This window comes from Ranitomeya imitator, chromosome 2 (genome assembly GCF_032444005.1).
Source record: "Ranitomeya imitator isolate aRanImi1 chromosome 2, aRanImi1.pri, whole genome shotgun sequence".
NCBI classification, from domain to species: Eukaryota; Metazoa; Chordata; class Amphibia; order Anura; family Dendrobatidae; genus Ranitomeya; species Ranitomeya imitator.
Window position 1 is genome coordinate 803024939 of NC_091283.1, and position 18197 is coordinate 803043135.

The 18197-nt window shown below is 40.9% G+C and overlaps 1 protein-coding gene across 2 annotated transcripts in view; it reads right to left on the reverse strand.

Annotated features, from left to right (window-relative positions):
• LGI1 (leucine rich glioma inactivated 1) overlaps positions 1-18197 on the reverse strand; it is a 52196-nt gene that overhangs the window by 19477 nt on the left and 14522 nt on the right. The window contains exons 3-5 of one of the 2 annotated variants that reach the window (XM_069753764.1): positions 8624-8695; positions 7835-7906; positions 2018-2089 (exon numbers count right to left, since the gene is read on the reverse strand). In XM_069753764.1, the coding sequence (XP_069609865.1) occupies positions 2018-2089; positions 7835-7906; positions 8624-8695 (216 nt within the window). The remainder of the gene's footprint in view (positions 1-2017; positions 2090-7834; positions 7907-8623; positions 8696-18197) is intronic. The other variant, XM_069753765.1, reaches the window with a different exon arrangement.

The following is an 18197-nucleotide window of genomic DNA, read 5'->3' on the forward strand; positions in this document are numbered from 1 at the left end:
AAAACGTACATGGTTTATTCCGATGCTAACCTAGAATTTCCTACTTTAAAACAGCTTTCCTAAATCAGGCAAAACATTTCATATATTTATGTCTGGCTAATGCCATTTGACCAGCTACAGCCTGAAGTCCACTTTGTAATGATTAATGGAGGCACCGTATGACATGGATAGTAGGCTGTGGTATAATTCCAAAATTGATAGAGAAGATCCCATACCACAATTATCCATAAATCCTGGAGCTTTATCAAAGAATTAACGCGTTTCAAGCTAGCAGGCGCATTTCATGGCCATAGTTAAGAAACCAATCGTACATTTGGATAGAGAAGTTCTGGTGTGCATGGCTAGCTTCACGAACGTCTACTGCCCATTTTGGTTATGGATCATTTTCACATTTCCGTTTTGTATAGTGGCCAACTGAGACAGACATAGGGAGAATGGCCAACTCATATTGGTGCCTTTAGTATCGGCCAGGTTTTTAACCCCCCATCCTAGAAACTTCCTGACGCTGTCACTGCCCACAGTACATGTACATCCACACTGCACAGTTTTCTAGGGGCAACGGGAATCTCTCCTTTAGTCATTGTCTGTTATGTCGTTAAGACCAGTTCCTAGAATGAAGGAGCCAAAGTGCTTGCTAATGCTCATTAATTGATTCCATTGGTGCCTGACCGCTTATGTGCCATACAAATCAATTAATAGTATCATAGTCTGAGTTCTGGAAAACTCGAGACACTCCAGACAGACCCTTACGGCGGTATAGGAAATTGCAGCCCTGTCATTATGAGAATCAGTGTGGTCGTTCCTCTTCTCAAATGTCTTATTCCAAATAATGTCTGTTAATAAATCCTAATATATCTTGGGGCTGCATAAAGTTGCGTGTCTGTTGCTTACATATAGCAGGAGACCCCCCCAAAAACGTAGATATCGTAAAGTTTTTTAGCTGTGTGTATGAGAAAGCAGAACATTGGCTCCTTAGAACCCATCATTGTTGACTATTGGTAATTATCTCATATGTTCTGTGCTACTTACAAAGAGGCCTTCTGTTACTAGAAGAAAAAAGGGGTACTGTTCCAGCCCCCGGGTAAAACATTCAACTTTATTTATCCATAGTATAAAAAGTCACTCAGGTGTGCAGAAATAGAAGAGCAAAAGGCGACGCGTTTCGAACTCAGCGCTCTCAAGTGTTGACTATACAAATGGATAAAACAATGTTGGTTTATTAAGTGTTAGATAAAAATGATATTTGAAAAAAAAGAATAATCAAACTATTTGTAAAAATAATTAAAGCCCAAGAATTGCTGTTTTTGGTCACCTCCTCCAAAAATGCATTAAAATGCAAATCAAAACGTATGCAAAATGTTATCAATAAAAATTTCAGCTTGCCACACAAAAAAAAACAAACATCTAAACAGTTCCATAGACAAAAAGTTAATTAAATTACGGATAATGGCAACACAAACTATTTTGGGGGAAAACTTTAGAAACCATTAAACCACCAAAATCTAAAAAAAAAAGTTTGGTAACTTTGTATCTACTTGAAGAATTGTGTAAACTACTTTTTTACCGTAGAGTGAATGCCATAAGAACAAAACCCCCAAAAAGCAATGCTGCAACTACTTTTTTTTCCACCATTTCATCCCGCTTATCATGTTTCCCATTTTCAGTACATTGTTTGGTGAAGTGAACGGTGTCATTTAAAACTTGCCATGCATTAAAAAAAAGCCTTCAAATGGCCATGTTGATGAAGAAAAAAAAAGTTATGAATTTTGGAAAAAAGTAGGACAAAAATGAAAAAAAAAAAATATCACCGGATCATGGAAGGGTTAACAAAGCTGAGCTGCAATACCAGATGCAACCTGCAGGCAGGTGTGGAGCTGTTTTAGGCAGAAAGCTTGTACAGTTTTTTGATCCTGGAAAACCAAAGAGTGTGTTTCGGTGCTCCTGCTTTCATACAGACACGTTTTGTTGCAATTGTACTGTATACACTTTTTATGCATTGCGATCATTTCTCTCTTACACGTTTGTTAGCGAGTCCAGCCCTTTGAAGACGTCTTTTGGAAGAGACTGCAGGTTATTATTGGCCAGGCTCCTGTAATACAAACAGATTCACAACTTTATGTAAAGTTCACACTCAGAAATAGGTTTACTGTATTAATTTTGGGAAATTCAAAGTGACTATAAGCTGCAATACTTCCTGCATGTATTAGCAGCCAAGGAGTTTTCTGGATCTCACCAGTGGAATGTTTATTCTGCGTATTGAAGTCAGGAAAGGTGATGAGTGACGATCCCCCCACAAATAACAAAAATATAAATTTGCTTGTTTTTGCACCCATTTTCCATGACCTGAACTCAAAGATCTAAGCCTTTTTCTATGTACATGAAATGCTGCTATTAACACACCGCAAGTTAATAACGATGAAGTAACATAAGGTCGCTGACCGCAGATAGATATCCTTTAGAGAATGGCACAGTTCCTAGACTGATACCTGGCACATCTTTGAAACTGGAGTCATTGATAGACTTATTGTGTTTATGCCAAGGGAATCCAAACATTCTTTTATCCAGCAGGGGGTGCTACTGCAGCACATATAGAATAATGTATATCCACCCCTAGCTTATCATTCTCACCATAATGTGTAGGTTAGATTTGCCCTATAGATTTACGGCCTCGTTAATTTTTAATTTTTGTGTTAACCTCTTCCTGTTGAGGCCAATGAACATTTTTGCATTTCTGTTTTTTACTCTCCTTCCTCCAAGGGCCATAATAGTTTTATTTCTCCATCTACGTAGCCGTACGAAGGCTTGTTTTTTCTGTAATGCTGTAGATAAGCCCACGATGTATCCTAAAAGATGAGAAAAAGAGGTTATATTATACTCACCCAGGGGCGGTCCCTCTGCTTGTCCGGTTCGGGTCTCCTATCTTCATCAGATGACGTTCTCTTCTGGTCTTCCGGCTCCGGCGTACTTTGTCTGTCCTGTTGAGGGCAGAGCAAAGTACTGCAGTGCGCAGGTTCCGGGCCTCTCTGACCTTTCCCTGCGCCTGCGCACTGCAGTACTTTGCTGCGCGGCGTGAAGACCAAAAGAGGACGTCATCGTAAGAAGATGGGAGGTCCCGAGCCGGACCGCGACGCCCATCTGTTTGGACCGCCCACCTAGGTGAGTATAATCTAACCTCTTTTCTCCTCTTTCAGGATACATCGGGGGCTTATCTATGGCATTACAGAATGCTGTAGATAAGCCGCTGATGCCGGTGGGCTTAGCTTACCTTTGATTTTGGGGGTGACAGGTTCCCTTTAATTGTATGGTGAAAATTACCTGGAAACAGGATTCTCCAGGTCAGTATAACTATGGTTATTCCAAACTTTATTATTATTATTATTTAACTGGGGGGGGTGAATAATGATTTTGTAAAAAAAAACAAAAAACAATACCATAATAATGTTTCATTTTTCCATTGATGTGACTGAGGGCTTTTTATCTTGCATGGTGAGCTGATGATTTTATTAATAACATTTTGAAATACACACCGTACATTTTGATCGCTTTTTGTTTCATCTTTTGGTGGATTTGTAACAAGCCTTTTGATTCAATTTTTTTCTCTTTTCTATATTAAGGCTAGGTTCATATTGCATTAATGTGACCGCGCTAACGGACAGCGTTGCACGGCAAAATTAACGCCGTGCAACGCATCCGTTAGCGCGCCCATTAACAGCAATGGTGACGCGCATCACTAGCGCGTGTCATTTTCGCGCTAGCGATGTGCCGGTGTTTTGTGGCGCGCCGCGGACGCTGCTTGCAGCGTCAGCGGTGCGCCTGAGGTCCGTTCCCCGCTCTCGCAGATCTGAGATCTGCGAGAGCGGGGATGTTTTACGCGACCCCATAAAACAACATTGCGTTAGCGCAATCCGCTAGCGCTAGGCGCTAAACGGATTGCTCTAACGCAATATGAACCTAGCCTTAGACTTTTATGAATGCGGTGATACCAAGAACCGGTATGTTAATGTTTTTATTTCTTTATTTTTAATTGGGAAAAGGGAGGTGATTTGAATTTTTATACTTTTTTATTTCACATATTTTTTTTAAAAAAACTATTTTTCTTTTTTACTTTATTTTTTAGTCTCCTTAGGGGACCTGAACTTGACATTGTCTAGTCTAATATGGATAAAATCATGGCCTCTTATGAAGCTCAGCCTTTAGTTGGACTTTATAGGAGAACAAACATGGCAAGGACAGCTGCAATCAGCAGGTCCCCCAGCTGCCATAGCACCCCACATTCATTTTGCAGGGGAGGGCCTATAAGTGCAAGGAGTGATGCACCTCCCAGATTATTCGCCTTTTAGATGCTGTTGTCAGAGAATGACAGGGGTGTTTAAGGGGTTAACATGAGCAATCAGATTTTCACTCCGACCCCTGCTTTTTTTTCCATGAATCAGGACGAGTACACCCAATGTTTCATTTTCTTCTATTGATCTTTAATGTATACACCTACATTGCACAATGAAATGATTTCTCAGTGTCTCTGTTCAAGTCCGTTTGAGTATCCCCACAGTAAAGCAAAGCTGTAATGTGCACTAGAAAATCCTGTATAAACCCTTAAATATGGGAGATCTGATATAATATTACACTATTATCCTGATTTTGCCCTTTTCAATTATGCCTTTGCTTTGTGGGGATATTAGCAATCAAAGTATGTGGCACAGAGTTAATTTATATTAAGTGAGAGTTATCAGACAGTTTTCAATGCTGACCAAGCAAAAGCAGGCAGCAATACTCAAAGGAAAAAAAATGCCCCACAATAGCTCAGAGCAGGTTTCTCAGTGTGTGAGATGTAATCACACTTTTGTCTGTTGTGCTCAAGCAGCTTGTAATCGCTCTGCAGAAGAGATGATAGAAGGCTCTGTAATGTGACGCAGCTAAACTCAGCTGCACTGCCCCTCTTCTCACACTGACACAAGGTTAGACCAGAAAATAAGATCATGTGTAATTATATCTAACACACTGAGAAACCTGCTTTAATCTATGGTAGAGGCGAGTTCTACTTTCCTTTGAGTGTTGCCTGAGCATGATTGGTCAGCATTATACAGGGAGAAGAAGTACACGCCCCCCAGTGAAAACTGTCTGATAGCACCCACGTGGACTTTAAAAAGTTAACTCATTTTGTTTGAAATACTTTTATTGCTAATATCCCAGCAACAGTAGGCAAAATAAAAAAAAATGTTTTTGATTATGATTGGTCAGCCTTAAAAATGAGCGGATTGATTCGCAGGACTCCGGTCCAGCGTCCATTTCAGTGGTACCTGGCGACTATATATGAAGCCCACAGAACCTCTTACCTTTCAGCATCCCCGGTGTGGCTTTTGATTAGCCAGGGCTGGCAAGATATTATCTGTGAGTGAGTCATGTTTCATAGATGACGTCACACCAGCCTGTACAATCAAATACTGCGCCGGGGATGCCTGCGTATGATTGGACAGCATTATACAGGAAGAAGAAGTACACACCCCCAGTGAAAACTGTCTGATAACACCCACTTTAACTATAAAAATTCTGACTGACAGCCAACTCGATGCTGCCTAACTGCCCCATCAACAGAGCAGCCTTGAAGAAGAAGTGCTGCTCTGATGACGTGCAGCCTCTGTTAGCAACTATATGCCTGTTAGTTTTTAGGCCCATATTAAAAAAAAAGTTCTGGACAACCCCTTTAAAAGTCCTCTTTAGGCCCAAGTCTTTCTTCTTGATATTTTTCATGTCATTCACGAAAAAAATTGCACAAAAGTTACCTGAACATGTGACTGTACCACAATTAAATATATGGATATCAGACCTTAAAAAAAAAGTTTACCCCCTGCCTCATTAGGGCACTGCATTTTCTCACTTTTAGTATCTTTTTTCCATTACCCCTAATAAGGGAAACATTGTTACTCTATCACCCGACCTATTAATTTGCTAGATTTTCTTCCCACTTTTCTTAGTGGGCAAATGTAACAAAATTAAAGTACTGTGTTGGGTAAGTGTATAATTCTCCCACATACATAGTTTTCCGCCTTCCATGAAAGCGTGCTGCCTTTGTTGAAATAGCCTTAGATCTACAATGATGTTAATGTCATCATTATTAATTATACATGGATCTGAACAATGTGTTACACAGTTCAGCCAAGATTTTACTCCATGTGGTTTTGTTTTGAAAATTTATAAACTTTTTCTAAACAAAAAAAAGTGAGAAAATTCCAATAATGTTAATTACAAACATCTTGTGTAGTTCCCAGGGGCCCTTCTTACTACGTATCTCTTATATTGCGATATCCGTAGCATAAATTGACGATATGGATTTGAAATTCACTGTTTATGAGCTTGGGTTTTTTTACACAGCATTTTGATAAGATTTTAGAGAAATGTCTGTACTGTAATTTATATAAGTTACAGCTTATACCTAAACAAAATAATATCTTTTTCCTTTAGGCTATGTGCACACGTTACGGATTGTATGCTTTTTTTGCCACGTTTTTTCGCCGCAAAAACGCATACACAACACAACCCATTGAATTCAATGGGATTCCGGAATGCTGTGCTAATGCTGCGTATTTTTTTGCGGCGGAATCGCATCGCGGAAAAATATGCAGCACACTCACACTTTGTGCGGAATCGCGGCGATTCCGCACACATAGGAATGCATTGATCCTCTTACTTTCCGCATGACGCTATACCCACCATGTGCAAAGTAAGCGGATCATGTGTGGATGGTACCCAGGGTGGAGGATAGGAGACTCTCCTCCAGGCCTTTAAAAAAAAGAAATAAAATAATAAAAAAATAGTTATATACTCACCTCCTGGCGGCCCTCGGATCCAGCCCAGGCCTTAGTGATGCTCCCGGCAGCTCCCGTTCCCAGTGATGCCTTGCGACAATGACCTTTGATGACGTAGCGGTCTTGCGTGATTCTACATCATCTGGGGTCATTGTCGAAAGGCATCACTGGGAACGGGCGTTGCCGGGAGCATTGCGGGGATCAGGAAGGCTGCGGGGGCCGCCGGAAGGTGAGACTATCACGATTTTTTAATTTTTTTATTATTTTTAAACATTCTATCTTTTACTATTGATGCTGCATAGGCAGCATCAATAGTAAAAAGTTGGTCACACTTGTTAAACACTATGTTTGACAAGTGTGACCAACCTGACAATAATTTTTCCAAGTGATGCTACAGATCGCTTGGAAAACGCTAGCATTCTGCAAGCTAATTACGCTTGCAAACACTAGTGTTTAGCGGGAATACGCACGCCAATTTCACATGCGTATTTCCTGCGGCAGAGAGTTGTGAAATTGCCACAGAAATTTCCGCGGAAATTCCGCAACGTGTGCGCATAGCCTAAAAAAGATGGAGGCTATACTAAGTATCTTTATAAGAGTTTGCAGATAAGCCCAAAGTCATGTAGTGCCCTCTAAGGCTCTACAATAGGTGTAAAACTATGAATTCAGGCATGTTTTTAATGCAACACAACACTTCTAATTTTGGATTGGATATAGTTTTATCATAAACTAAATAAACTAAGTCATGTTGCTCACAGGAATAGAGAAAAATGTTTCACTAAATGCTTTATGGTATGGGGGTTTTTTTTTTCAATTTTTTCTGTAAATACCGTTTTTTTGTTTTGTCTAGTGTTTTATCCTCCTACGGGGTTAGGATTACATTTTGCTTTGTTTCTGACAGTTCTGGCAAAGGAAAGAGTTTATGTCAGATCAGTCCCTTTTTTAACTAAAGCATCTGGCCTCTTAATTGGAAAAATGAAATAAAAAATAACAAAAATGATAAAAACCTGACATATGAATTCAGTACTTACAAGTGAATCAAAGATTTTAATCCACGAAAAGCATTTCTTGAAATTGATTTAATTTTGTTGTTTTCTATGAACCTGAAAAGAGAAACAGAAGATTGGTTATGTGGCAAGACTTCATCAGGGGAAGGGAATGGCATCTTTTGCCTGAAGCCTAAATGGTATAGTAATGTTCCCTGCAGACTAAGACATATACAGTAATGGCTTTATGAATTGATGGTTCATTAATTGCAGTATTAAAGGATAATAGAAAAAGCATAACACTTGCCCTCCAGGTCCAATCAATATCCACCCCTTCCCCACCCCATTATACGCTCTCATCAAGCACACTCATCCTCGTATGAATTGAGAACAAATAGATGTAAAATCTTTTGATATCATCAGCCAACTTGCATGTCATATGTATTATAGTTGTAAGTATTACAAGGGTTTAAGGCTTAAAATTTAAAATCAGTCACAGTGGCACAGTAGTGGGGTATACGAGCATGCCGCAAACATGGTACCATGCATCAAAATAGAAATTCACCAACACAACGACTTAAACAAATACTGGAGTCATCTATATGAGACATGAAATAGACAGGATTTAGAATTAGCAGGAACACAGCCACTTTGGCTCATTGTACACAAAAGTTTTGATTTTTCATTACAAGTTATAGACTCTGCTCCACATGAAAAATTAAAGAGCAGTAGTGAATAAAACATGAAAAGTGGATGTAGTCCTGCTGTTCTCTCAGCAAATAGTGCTGTTTATATGAGATCTAATGATGGCAATGGGTTGGTGCTTATACTTACAAGTACTCTAGGTGAGGAAGACCAGTAAATGCATCATCACTGATTGCATCAAATGTGTTTGAGGTGAACAGTCTGCGTAAGTATAACACATATACAATTAGGACAAGGAAGAGAAAGTGGTTTGTTTAATAATGAAATCATAATTAATTTGCCTAAAAGTAGGAATATGCTGTCACACACATGAGTTAAAGGGAAGGTCATGTTAATGGCAGGTATTAGCGTATGTGTTACAATTCTCAGGAACAGGGGCAGTTGGATATTTGGCAAACACCATTTCATTGCTGTGAATGCCACGTTTAGTACTGGAACAGTCTTTTCTGTTAATAGTTCTTACATTTTCATGTCATATGGTCAAGTAGGTGCTGTGCAGAAATATGTGTTATCATGATATGCTATAAAATGATACCATCTAAAAAAAAAACTACATTGTTATCCCTTGTTTCTGAAATGTGTATGTACGAGTCTGAGAGCCACGTGAACATGAAACATTACGAAATATGACGTCTTTATAAATAAGGGGCAATAAATAAATAGCTGTAATTGTTTTATGACTTTGTTTTCCTTTTATTTGTTTTTAATCTAGGTGGCACTATAGCTGTCGGTGTACTATGGGCTCTTGAAATAATGCCATAAATCACAGATTATGTTATTTGAAAAGGCAGAAATAAAAATGTGACATAATGTATATTGCAAAATCAAAGGAAATTTTATTTTGAATTAAAGAGGTTGTCCACTACCTTAACTCGATTACTGGTTTTGCCATAAATGCTTAAAGATAATGCCCCTAAAGATCCCCATATACCTTTTATGCCAAGTTTCATGTTCTTTTTTGCCAAGTTTCATGTTCTTTTATGCCTTTCTGCCTCTCTTCCTGTGCCCTGGCATAAGCTCCACTGTCACAGTCATCACTACCTCTTCAGATTCCTCTGCTCTCTTCTGACTACATTTCCCAACATTCCTTGTGCTGGGCTGCAAGCCAGCAGTGAGCACACCCCCTGTAATTCTGCCTAAATCCCTCACACTTCTACACCAACATTACACAGCATTATTATTATTTATTGTTATAGCGCCATTTATTCCATGGTGCTTCACAGCATCAGCACTATCTCCTGTACAGGAAACTGTTAAAGGGAATAGAAGTAATGCACAAAGCACCAGAACACCCGCCCTGACAATAAAGTTTATTCCCTTCTCCCTCTCACTAATGGATGGACGGGATGGATTAGATAGATAGATGCAATGGATGGATTAATTGGATGGAGAGAGAAATAAGTAGGGTGTATATATATCACACAGGGTATCCAGCAGGGTGTGTACATGTATATATATATATATATATATATATATATATATATATATATACATATATATATACAATGGAGGGCTGGGTTTGCAGGGAGAGTTGTGTCTGCAGCAGTAACATGCATAGAAACAGAGTGAGCTCTGCTGAATTTAGGCCCGCCCACACTCCACAAGCCACGCCCACCCGACAGTTTCCAGAACCCGGAACTAAGGGAGAATTTGACGTGACATCAAAGGAAGCAAGATATTCTCAGCCACAGATCATGGGACCTTGATAACAGCTCCATTTACTGCAGGATTTGGAAAAGCAATCTATTTAGTAAAATGCTTATTAATGTTAGTTCACATGAATAGGACAGGTAAAGTAATGGACAACCCCTTTAAATTATCTTAATTTACATAAAACTGAAGTTATGAATAGTAGATTAAATGGCTGAGATGCATTTTGTCTTCGTCATGATGCAATTCTGCCGAAATATCATGTCCAACCCTTCTGTTGTATTCTGCTATCAGGAGCTGCAGTAATACTGATATATTCCAAAAGCACCACATGCTAATTTCCTTTTTTCCTGACATCATACATTAAATGGGCTGTATTAGTGATTCAATCTGTGGTTCCCATCAAGAAATAAATGCAGCGCTACCTTCATAATCTGCACCATTGTAAGTTTACTCTGCACAGTGGCACCTAGGCTGTGCAGGGAATTGCAGCACAGCCACAAGAATAGGGAAATATTGCAATACGTAGCCTGTGGCTACTCTACAAAGCAAAAACAGTGATGTGCACAGAGCACTAGCTCATTCCCAGGTTGGATGGGGCCCTAGAGGTTATATGGTGACATATCGTAGCAATATACCTTCACTGTAGAAATATAAACCCCCCCAAAGTCAACTAAACACCATGTGAGAGTTTATTTATAAACCTAAATATACAATCATCAACCAATATAAAACGCAACACCAAAAGATAATTAGAAAAATGAAAATAAACTTTTCAAAACATCTCAATGTATTCAGTATCGCAAAAGATGGCCATGTTCAGAAATCCCTACCTTGGCTATTATCATTGAGGTCAATAATTGTTGTCTGAAGAATGTTCTGCCTCGCTTAATGTAGCTGGCTAAATCATCAGGATCCACTGCCGGCAGCTCCCTTTGCAATTATTGACCAATGTGGTCCCCGATGTCCTTGATGGGAGACAAGTCTGAAGACCCTGCAGGTTATGGTAGCACATTAATATCACACAAGTTGCTCACAGTAACACGAGCAACATCCAGCTTGGCGTCTTCATGTTCAAAACAACTTTTGGGACACTTTTGATAAAATGGCCGTACCACATGTTTTATGACCAAATCAAAGTAACGCTGAGCTGCTAGTGCACCTGGAATGAAGACTACAGGGGTCTGGCTACCATACTTTATGCCAACCGACACCATAATCAAGGTAGTAGAACCAGTGCAACATTCCCTTGTGAAGAATTTTCATAGTGTTGACCACATGGTCTCCAGACTTATCTCCAACTTGCAAGTCAGAAGCAGGACACATCCGTTGAAAAGGATAGACCTTCATTCTAGCCTACATTGCCATCTTGTTCTGCACCATGAGAGCCTTTGAGAGCAATGGTGTGAGATCACCTGTACCTGGACATCTGACTCGTAGCCTAATGTCATGCAAATGCCTTTTAATGGTTTGTGCAGACACTGTTTGATGCCAATGGCTTTTTATGCAATTTCACTTACAGTACAAAATTGATCAATCGTAGAACCGATGGTACAGCCATTTCTCAAAAGTGTCCCAGTAGCTGTTTTTCAACATGATGCCGCTAGACCGCATGTTGCTTGTGCTACTGTGAGCAGCCTGCATGACCTGAATGTTCTACCATTGGCTTCAGAGTCTTTGGACTTGTCTCCCATCGAGCACATCCAGGACATCATTTGTCGGCAACTGCAAAGGGCGCTGCCAGCAGTGGATCTTAATGACTTATCTGCCCAGTTGCATTCAGCGTGACTGAACATTCCTCAAACAACTATTAGTAACCTCACTGGTAGCAGTCAAGCCATGTAAGTGCAGGGATTTCTGCATGTGGTGCTCATACTTGATACTGAATAAATCGAGATGTTTCATCCCGTGCCTGTGTTACTCTCTTCTATTCCCCAGACGGATGGACTCTTTTAAGTTATCCCTATATAACAAGCTCATGCTTCCATATGCTGTAATTCAGTGATTCATATGTACTGCGACCTTGTGATAAAGACCTGGGAAGGGTCGAAACATCTTCCTTATTTTATCGCTAATCTGTTTTCAACTGGTTCATGCTTCTTTGACGTGTACCAATAAATAGAGTATCTTGAATATAACGACTTTGAGAGTGCGGTGGATATTCCTTTCTGTTATGATAATGCGACTGATGAAAAGTTTTCTGTACAGAACAAGAAGTGCAAATCTAGACCTGGTGATTTTTCAATATACTGTAGATATAAAGTGATATTGGAAACTGCAAAAAAAAAAAGTACATTTAACATAAAAACCTGATTTAAACAATAGGACATTTTTTATGAAACACTCTTTAAGGCTAGTTTCACATTTGCGTCTAAGTGGGCAGCGTATCATCCGCAACCATAAACGCATGCTAACGCAGCGTTCTTTGTCCGCATCAGCTTACGCATGACAGCAAGGAATCGCAGTTTTTGCATGCATTTTTGCATGCGCATGTGTTCGATATTTCCAGGAGGGCGTGTCTCCATGGGTGTGTCTCAAAACAGTTCCTGGACATGCGCAGTCCGAAGTACGCAAGCGCATTGAACGCATGCGTACGCATGACCTTGCATACACATGCGTTCCCATAGACAGTAATGTGTTTTTTTAACGCACTCATCCGCATGCGCATGCCTGCGCATATTTGACTGATTTTTGACGCTTTCAAAAATGCAACATGTTGCGTTCGCCGCGGCCTACCGCACTCCGCAAAAAAATGCATGCATACACAAAAGCATGCAAACGCATACAAACGCATGTCCGTGCGTACACCATGTTAAAGATAGGTACTCATGACGCATGCGCATTGTACGCTGCGCATACAGACGCAAATGTAAAACCAGATTAAGTCTACATTAGGGTATGGTGGAATGTGCTGGCAATGGTGTGGAAGAACCTACTGTAAGCCTCATTGTTCTAAGGTCTAGGGGGCATTGAGCCCCCCAAACATGGGTTGTGGTTAAAGATTCTTCAGCACCTACTTTATCTCACAATTTGTTAAAGGTTGAACATACGCTAAAGAGTAACCGTTGTTTTAATTTTTATTTCATAAATCAATAGTACACATTTAAAACAAGTTACTTTGTAATATATCTGATCAGAGAAATCTGCTTATTTCTCCTCCATGACTGATCTTTCACTCTAAATTCATGGGTAAAATCTATATTCAGTGAAGACAGACATTCCCATTACTGAGATGGTCTGTCCTACACTGTGCGTGACACTAAGTGCAACACGAAGTGATAAGAGAAGGGGAACCAAACACTAAGGAAGGGGTGAGTGGAGACCCCTGGAACGATCTGACATCACACTGTCTGTCCTATCATCCCTATATAGGTTCTGCACCTATCGCCGAGCAGGATACCTAAACTCTGCCTAACCCTGGCGATAAGTCCAGCACCGGGGAGGACAGGATGAGCGCTAGTCAATCCTTACTACTGCTAAAGACAACTGGGATAGACAAACAAAACAACGGAACACTTAGCTTGAGAAGACTCAGAAACACCAACATCCTCCAAACTCCAAAAAGGATGATAGTCAACAGCTACTGCTCCAAGCCTCAACAGGGAAATCCAAATAGAAAATAACACCCGCAACTCCCAACAGGAAGTTGGTGACACCTACATCTACATTCCCTATATTTGTCATTCAGGAGTACGGACATACCGGGTCACATCCAGGGACATAGCTATGAGGGGTGCAGAGGTGTCCATTACAACCAGGCCCTGGTGTCTCCCACACTAGTATTGGGATTGAACATGGTGGATTTGGGCCTTGCTTTAGATTTTACACTCAGGCCTAGTAGCTTCAAGCAAGGCCATCAGTGATCATCCATGAGGCAGTGGTTATGGCAACCACATAGGTTGTCACCCAGTTGTTCTAAACACCATAATGAAGAAGCAGCTAAACAGAGTTATAGCAAATATTATATTTGTGCTTTTTTTCTATAATTTTAGGAAGACGCACCCTGTGATTTACATGTGGACGTATGTCTAACATGATACTGGGTGGGATATACACAGTATACGGAGGGTTGCGGTTGTTGGGCAGCTGGATAGTTGCTATGTAGCGGCTGAAGTTTAGTCTAGCCTACCTGTGTTATCACTACTGAGCTCTATAATCCTTGTTACCCTGTAAACAGACGTTATATAGCTCCCGGTTGCGCAGCTTTAGCAGACTTCTATGTATAGACAGATCCTATTAACCCTGCTGTTCTGTTCGGTCTGGGGAGACCTATTTTGAACTTTGGTATTTTTTGGGGTGTTCAAGATGCGGTTCTGAAACTTGTGGTTGATTGACTTAAATGAGTATGGGTCGGTCGGCCACGGGTTTCAGAGCCGCATCTTGAATATTTTAAAGAATATTGAAGTTCAAAGTCGGTCATTTTTGACCAACAGAACAGCAGGTTTAAACAGGTCTCAGCTTCCGTCATTCAGATCCGACACATTCATATACGAGAATAATTAATGTTTTATGAGCAAAATATGTGCTAAATTCACTATTTGTATGTTTCTCATTACATTTGAGTTGGTTCAAGTAAAGGAAAATGACAAGGGACAATGATCGTGTCACAACACTGAGCGACTCCGCTCTGCTGGTTACGTATTGCCAATGCAGATTTTAAAAAAGCGCTGCCATGAAGATTTTTTTTATTAAATCTGTGCATATGTGCATGTACTGCAGTGCATTAATATACTCACCACCTACCCTGTCTCCTCTGATATTCAGCGCTGTTCTGTTCCTCTTCTCAGTGAAGTCTGCGCTCTGCAGACTCTCCAGGTCACGCCGGGCTCTGCATGACCCCGAAGTGGCTTTTACAATGTAAGCCTATGGGGCGTCAGAAAAAAAATGGTAAAAGATACTTACAGCACAGGAATAGGGCAGGGTCACACGAACGGTTACTCCACATGCGAGACTTTGATCAGAGTTTGATCAGTTTTTCTCAGACCTGGAGAGAAAATAAAGGTTCCTCATTCTGTCAATCTGTGAAATTCGGACCACACTCGGATGTCATCTGAATGCGGTCCGATTGTTTTCACAGGCCCATAGACTTGCATTGTTGATTTTTATTTGACACTCAGATCAAAGTCAGACAAGTCTCCAATTGTTTCCACGGAGCACTTGTTCCAAGGAAAAATTCTGACACGTGCAATTTCATAGGTACGAGTGCTATCCGTGATAGGATATCATAGGTACAAATGCTATCCGTGAAAACAATGGATAGTACTCGTCTGAAAAAATAAGTTGTGAGCTCGAGCCCTTAGAGTGATGCGGAGAGTCTGGAGAGTGGTGATGTCACTGAGAAGAGGAGCGTAACAGTGCGGACTACCAGATAGGCGGTGGTAGGCGAGTACAGGTGCTGCTCACAAAATTACAATATCATCAAAAAAATCATTTATTTCAGTTCTTCAATATAAAAAGTGAAACTCATATATTATATAGAGTCATTACAAACAGGGTGATCTATTTCAAGTGTTTCAATTTTTCTGGCTAGAGACATAATACGGTACTGTAAGTCTCTCCATTAATCCAATGACTTAGGGAAGTGGATCACTCATATATTAATTCCTACATGTGAATATCAAAGTATTCACAAGACCACTCACACGAATATAAGGTACAAATCAATTTTATTGATTATAATTAAAAACAATTGGGGCAAAAGGTATATAAGGTTTCAGAGGGATTCAAGCAAGCAAAGATAGTGAGCCCACATATATAAAAGCAGTTACAGAAATGTCTTATATATCCCCCCCTTCGCCCTTTGTTAAAAATTCAATAAAAAACATTTAAAAACAGAAATGTCTTATATAGCCAATCTGAAGCTGCTTATATGTCACAACCAGGCATAATTATATGAAATCTAATTCTAAACACCCTGAGATATAGACATATCAGTATACATATAATAAATTACTATTAGAAACATGGAAAAAAACCTACATCTATATATATAATTGTCTAAGGGTCACTTCCGTCTGTCTGTCTGTCCTTCTGTCACGGTTATTCGTTCGCTGATTGGTCTCGCCAGCTGCCTGTCATGGCTGCCGTGACCAATCAGCGACGGCCACAGTCCGATTAGTCCCTCCCCTACTCCCCTGCCCTCACTGCCCGGCGCCCGCTCCGTAATCCCCTCCACTCACCACTCACACAGGGTTAATGGCCGTTACCGCTGCTATTAACCCTGTGTGTCCCCAACTATTTACTATTGATGCTGCCTATGCGGCATCAATAGTAAAAATATGTCATGTTAAAAATAATTAAAAAAACAAAAAACCTGCTATACTCACCCTCCGCCGCCTTTCTCGCTCCTCTCCACGCTCCCGAGACCGCTCCATTGCAAGCGGCAGCTTCCGCTCCCGTCCAAGGGCTGGTGTGCGACAAGGACCTGCCGTGACGTCATTAGTCCCTCCCTACTTCCGTCCAGTCAGTGCCCGGCACCCGCTCCATACTCCCCTCCAGTCAGCACTGACACAGGGTTAATGGCAGCGCTAATGGACCGCGTTATGCCGCGGGTAACGCACTCCGTTAACGCTGCTATTAACCCTGTGTGACCAACTTTTTACTATTGATGCTGCCTATGCAGCATCAATAGTAAAAAGATCTAATGTTAAAAATTATACAAAAAAAAAAAAAACCTGCTATTCTCACCTTCCGTCGTCCGCCGATGCGCGCGTGGCTGCCGTTAGCTTCCGTTCCCAGAGATGCATTGCGAAAACCGCTAAGTCATCTGGGTAATTTCACAATGCATCGCTGCGAATGGAAGCTGGCGGCAGCAGCGCCCACATCGGGACAGCTTCGCTGGACGCCGGCGGGTGAGTATATAACTTTTTTATTTTAATTATTTTTTTTAACAGGGATATGGTGCCCACACTTCTATATACTACGTGGTTATATACTGTGTTATATACTGCATGGCTGCTATATACTACATGGCCAATGTTATATATAGCGTGGGCTCTGTTAAATACTGCGCGGGCTGTGTTATATACTGCGTGGGCTGTGTTATATACTGCGTGGGCTGTGCTTTATATTACGTGGGCTGTGCTTTATATTACGTGGGCTGTGTTATTGTTGTGAATTCTGTGGCTGAATTCACTCCTGTGGTCACAAGTGGTACTGCAGCTTCTGAGCTTCCTCCCTCAGGTGTTCTGGTGAGCTCGTTAACTGCTTCATTACTTAACTCCGCCTGATGCTGCTATCCTTGCTCCTTGTCAATGTTTCAGTGTTGGATCTGAGCTTCTCCTGATTGTTCCTGTGACCTGCTGCTCTGTAGAGCTAAGTGCTTTTTGCTTTTTTGTTGCTTTTTTTCTGTCCAGCTTGTCTTTTGTTTTGCTGGAAGCTCTGAGACGCAAAGGGTGTACCGCCGTGCCGTTAGTTCGGCACGGTGGGTTTTTTTTGCCCCCTTTGCGTGGTTTTGCTTTAGGGTTTTTTGTAGACTGCAAAGTTCGCTTTACTGTCCTCGCTCTGTCCTAGAATATCGGGCCCCACTTTGCTGAATCTATTTCATCCCTACGTTTTGTCTTTTCATCTTACTCACAGTCATTATATGTGGGGGGCTGCCTTTTCCTTTGGGGAATTTCTCTGGGGCAAGTCAGGCCTATTTTTCTATCTTCAGGCTAGCTAGTTTCTTAGGCTGTGCCGAGTTGCCTAGGTAGTTGTTAGGCGCAATCCACAGCCGCTTTTAGTTGTGTTTAGGATAGGATCAGGTGTGCAGTCTACAGAGTTTCCACGTCTCAGAGCTCGTTCTTGTATTTTTGGGTATTTGTCAGATCACTGTGTGCGCTCTGATCGCTAAGCACACTGTTTTTCTGGATTGCCTTCATAACACCTGTCATTAGCAAACATAACAGTTATATACTGCGTGGCTGCTATATACTACGTGGGCAGTTTTATATACTGCGTGGGCTGTGTTATATACTATGTGGGCTGTGTTATATACTGCCTGGGCTGTGCTATATACTGCATGGGCTGTGTTATATACTGCGTGGGCTGTGTTATATACTGCGTGGGCTGT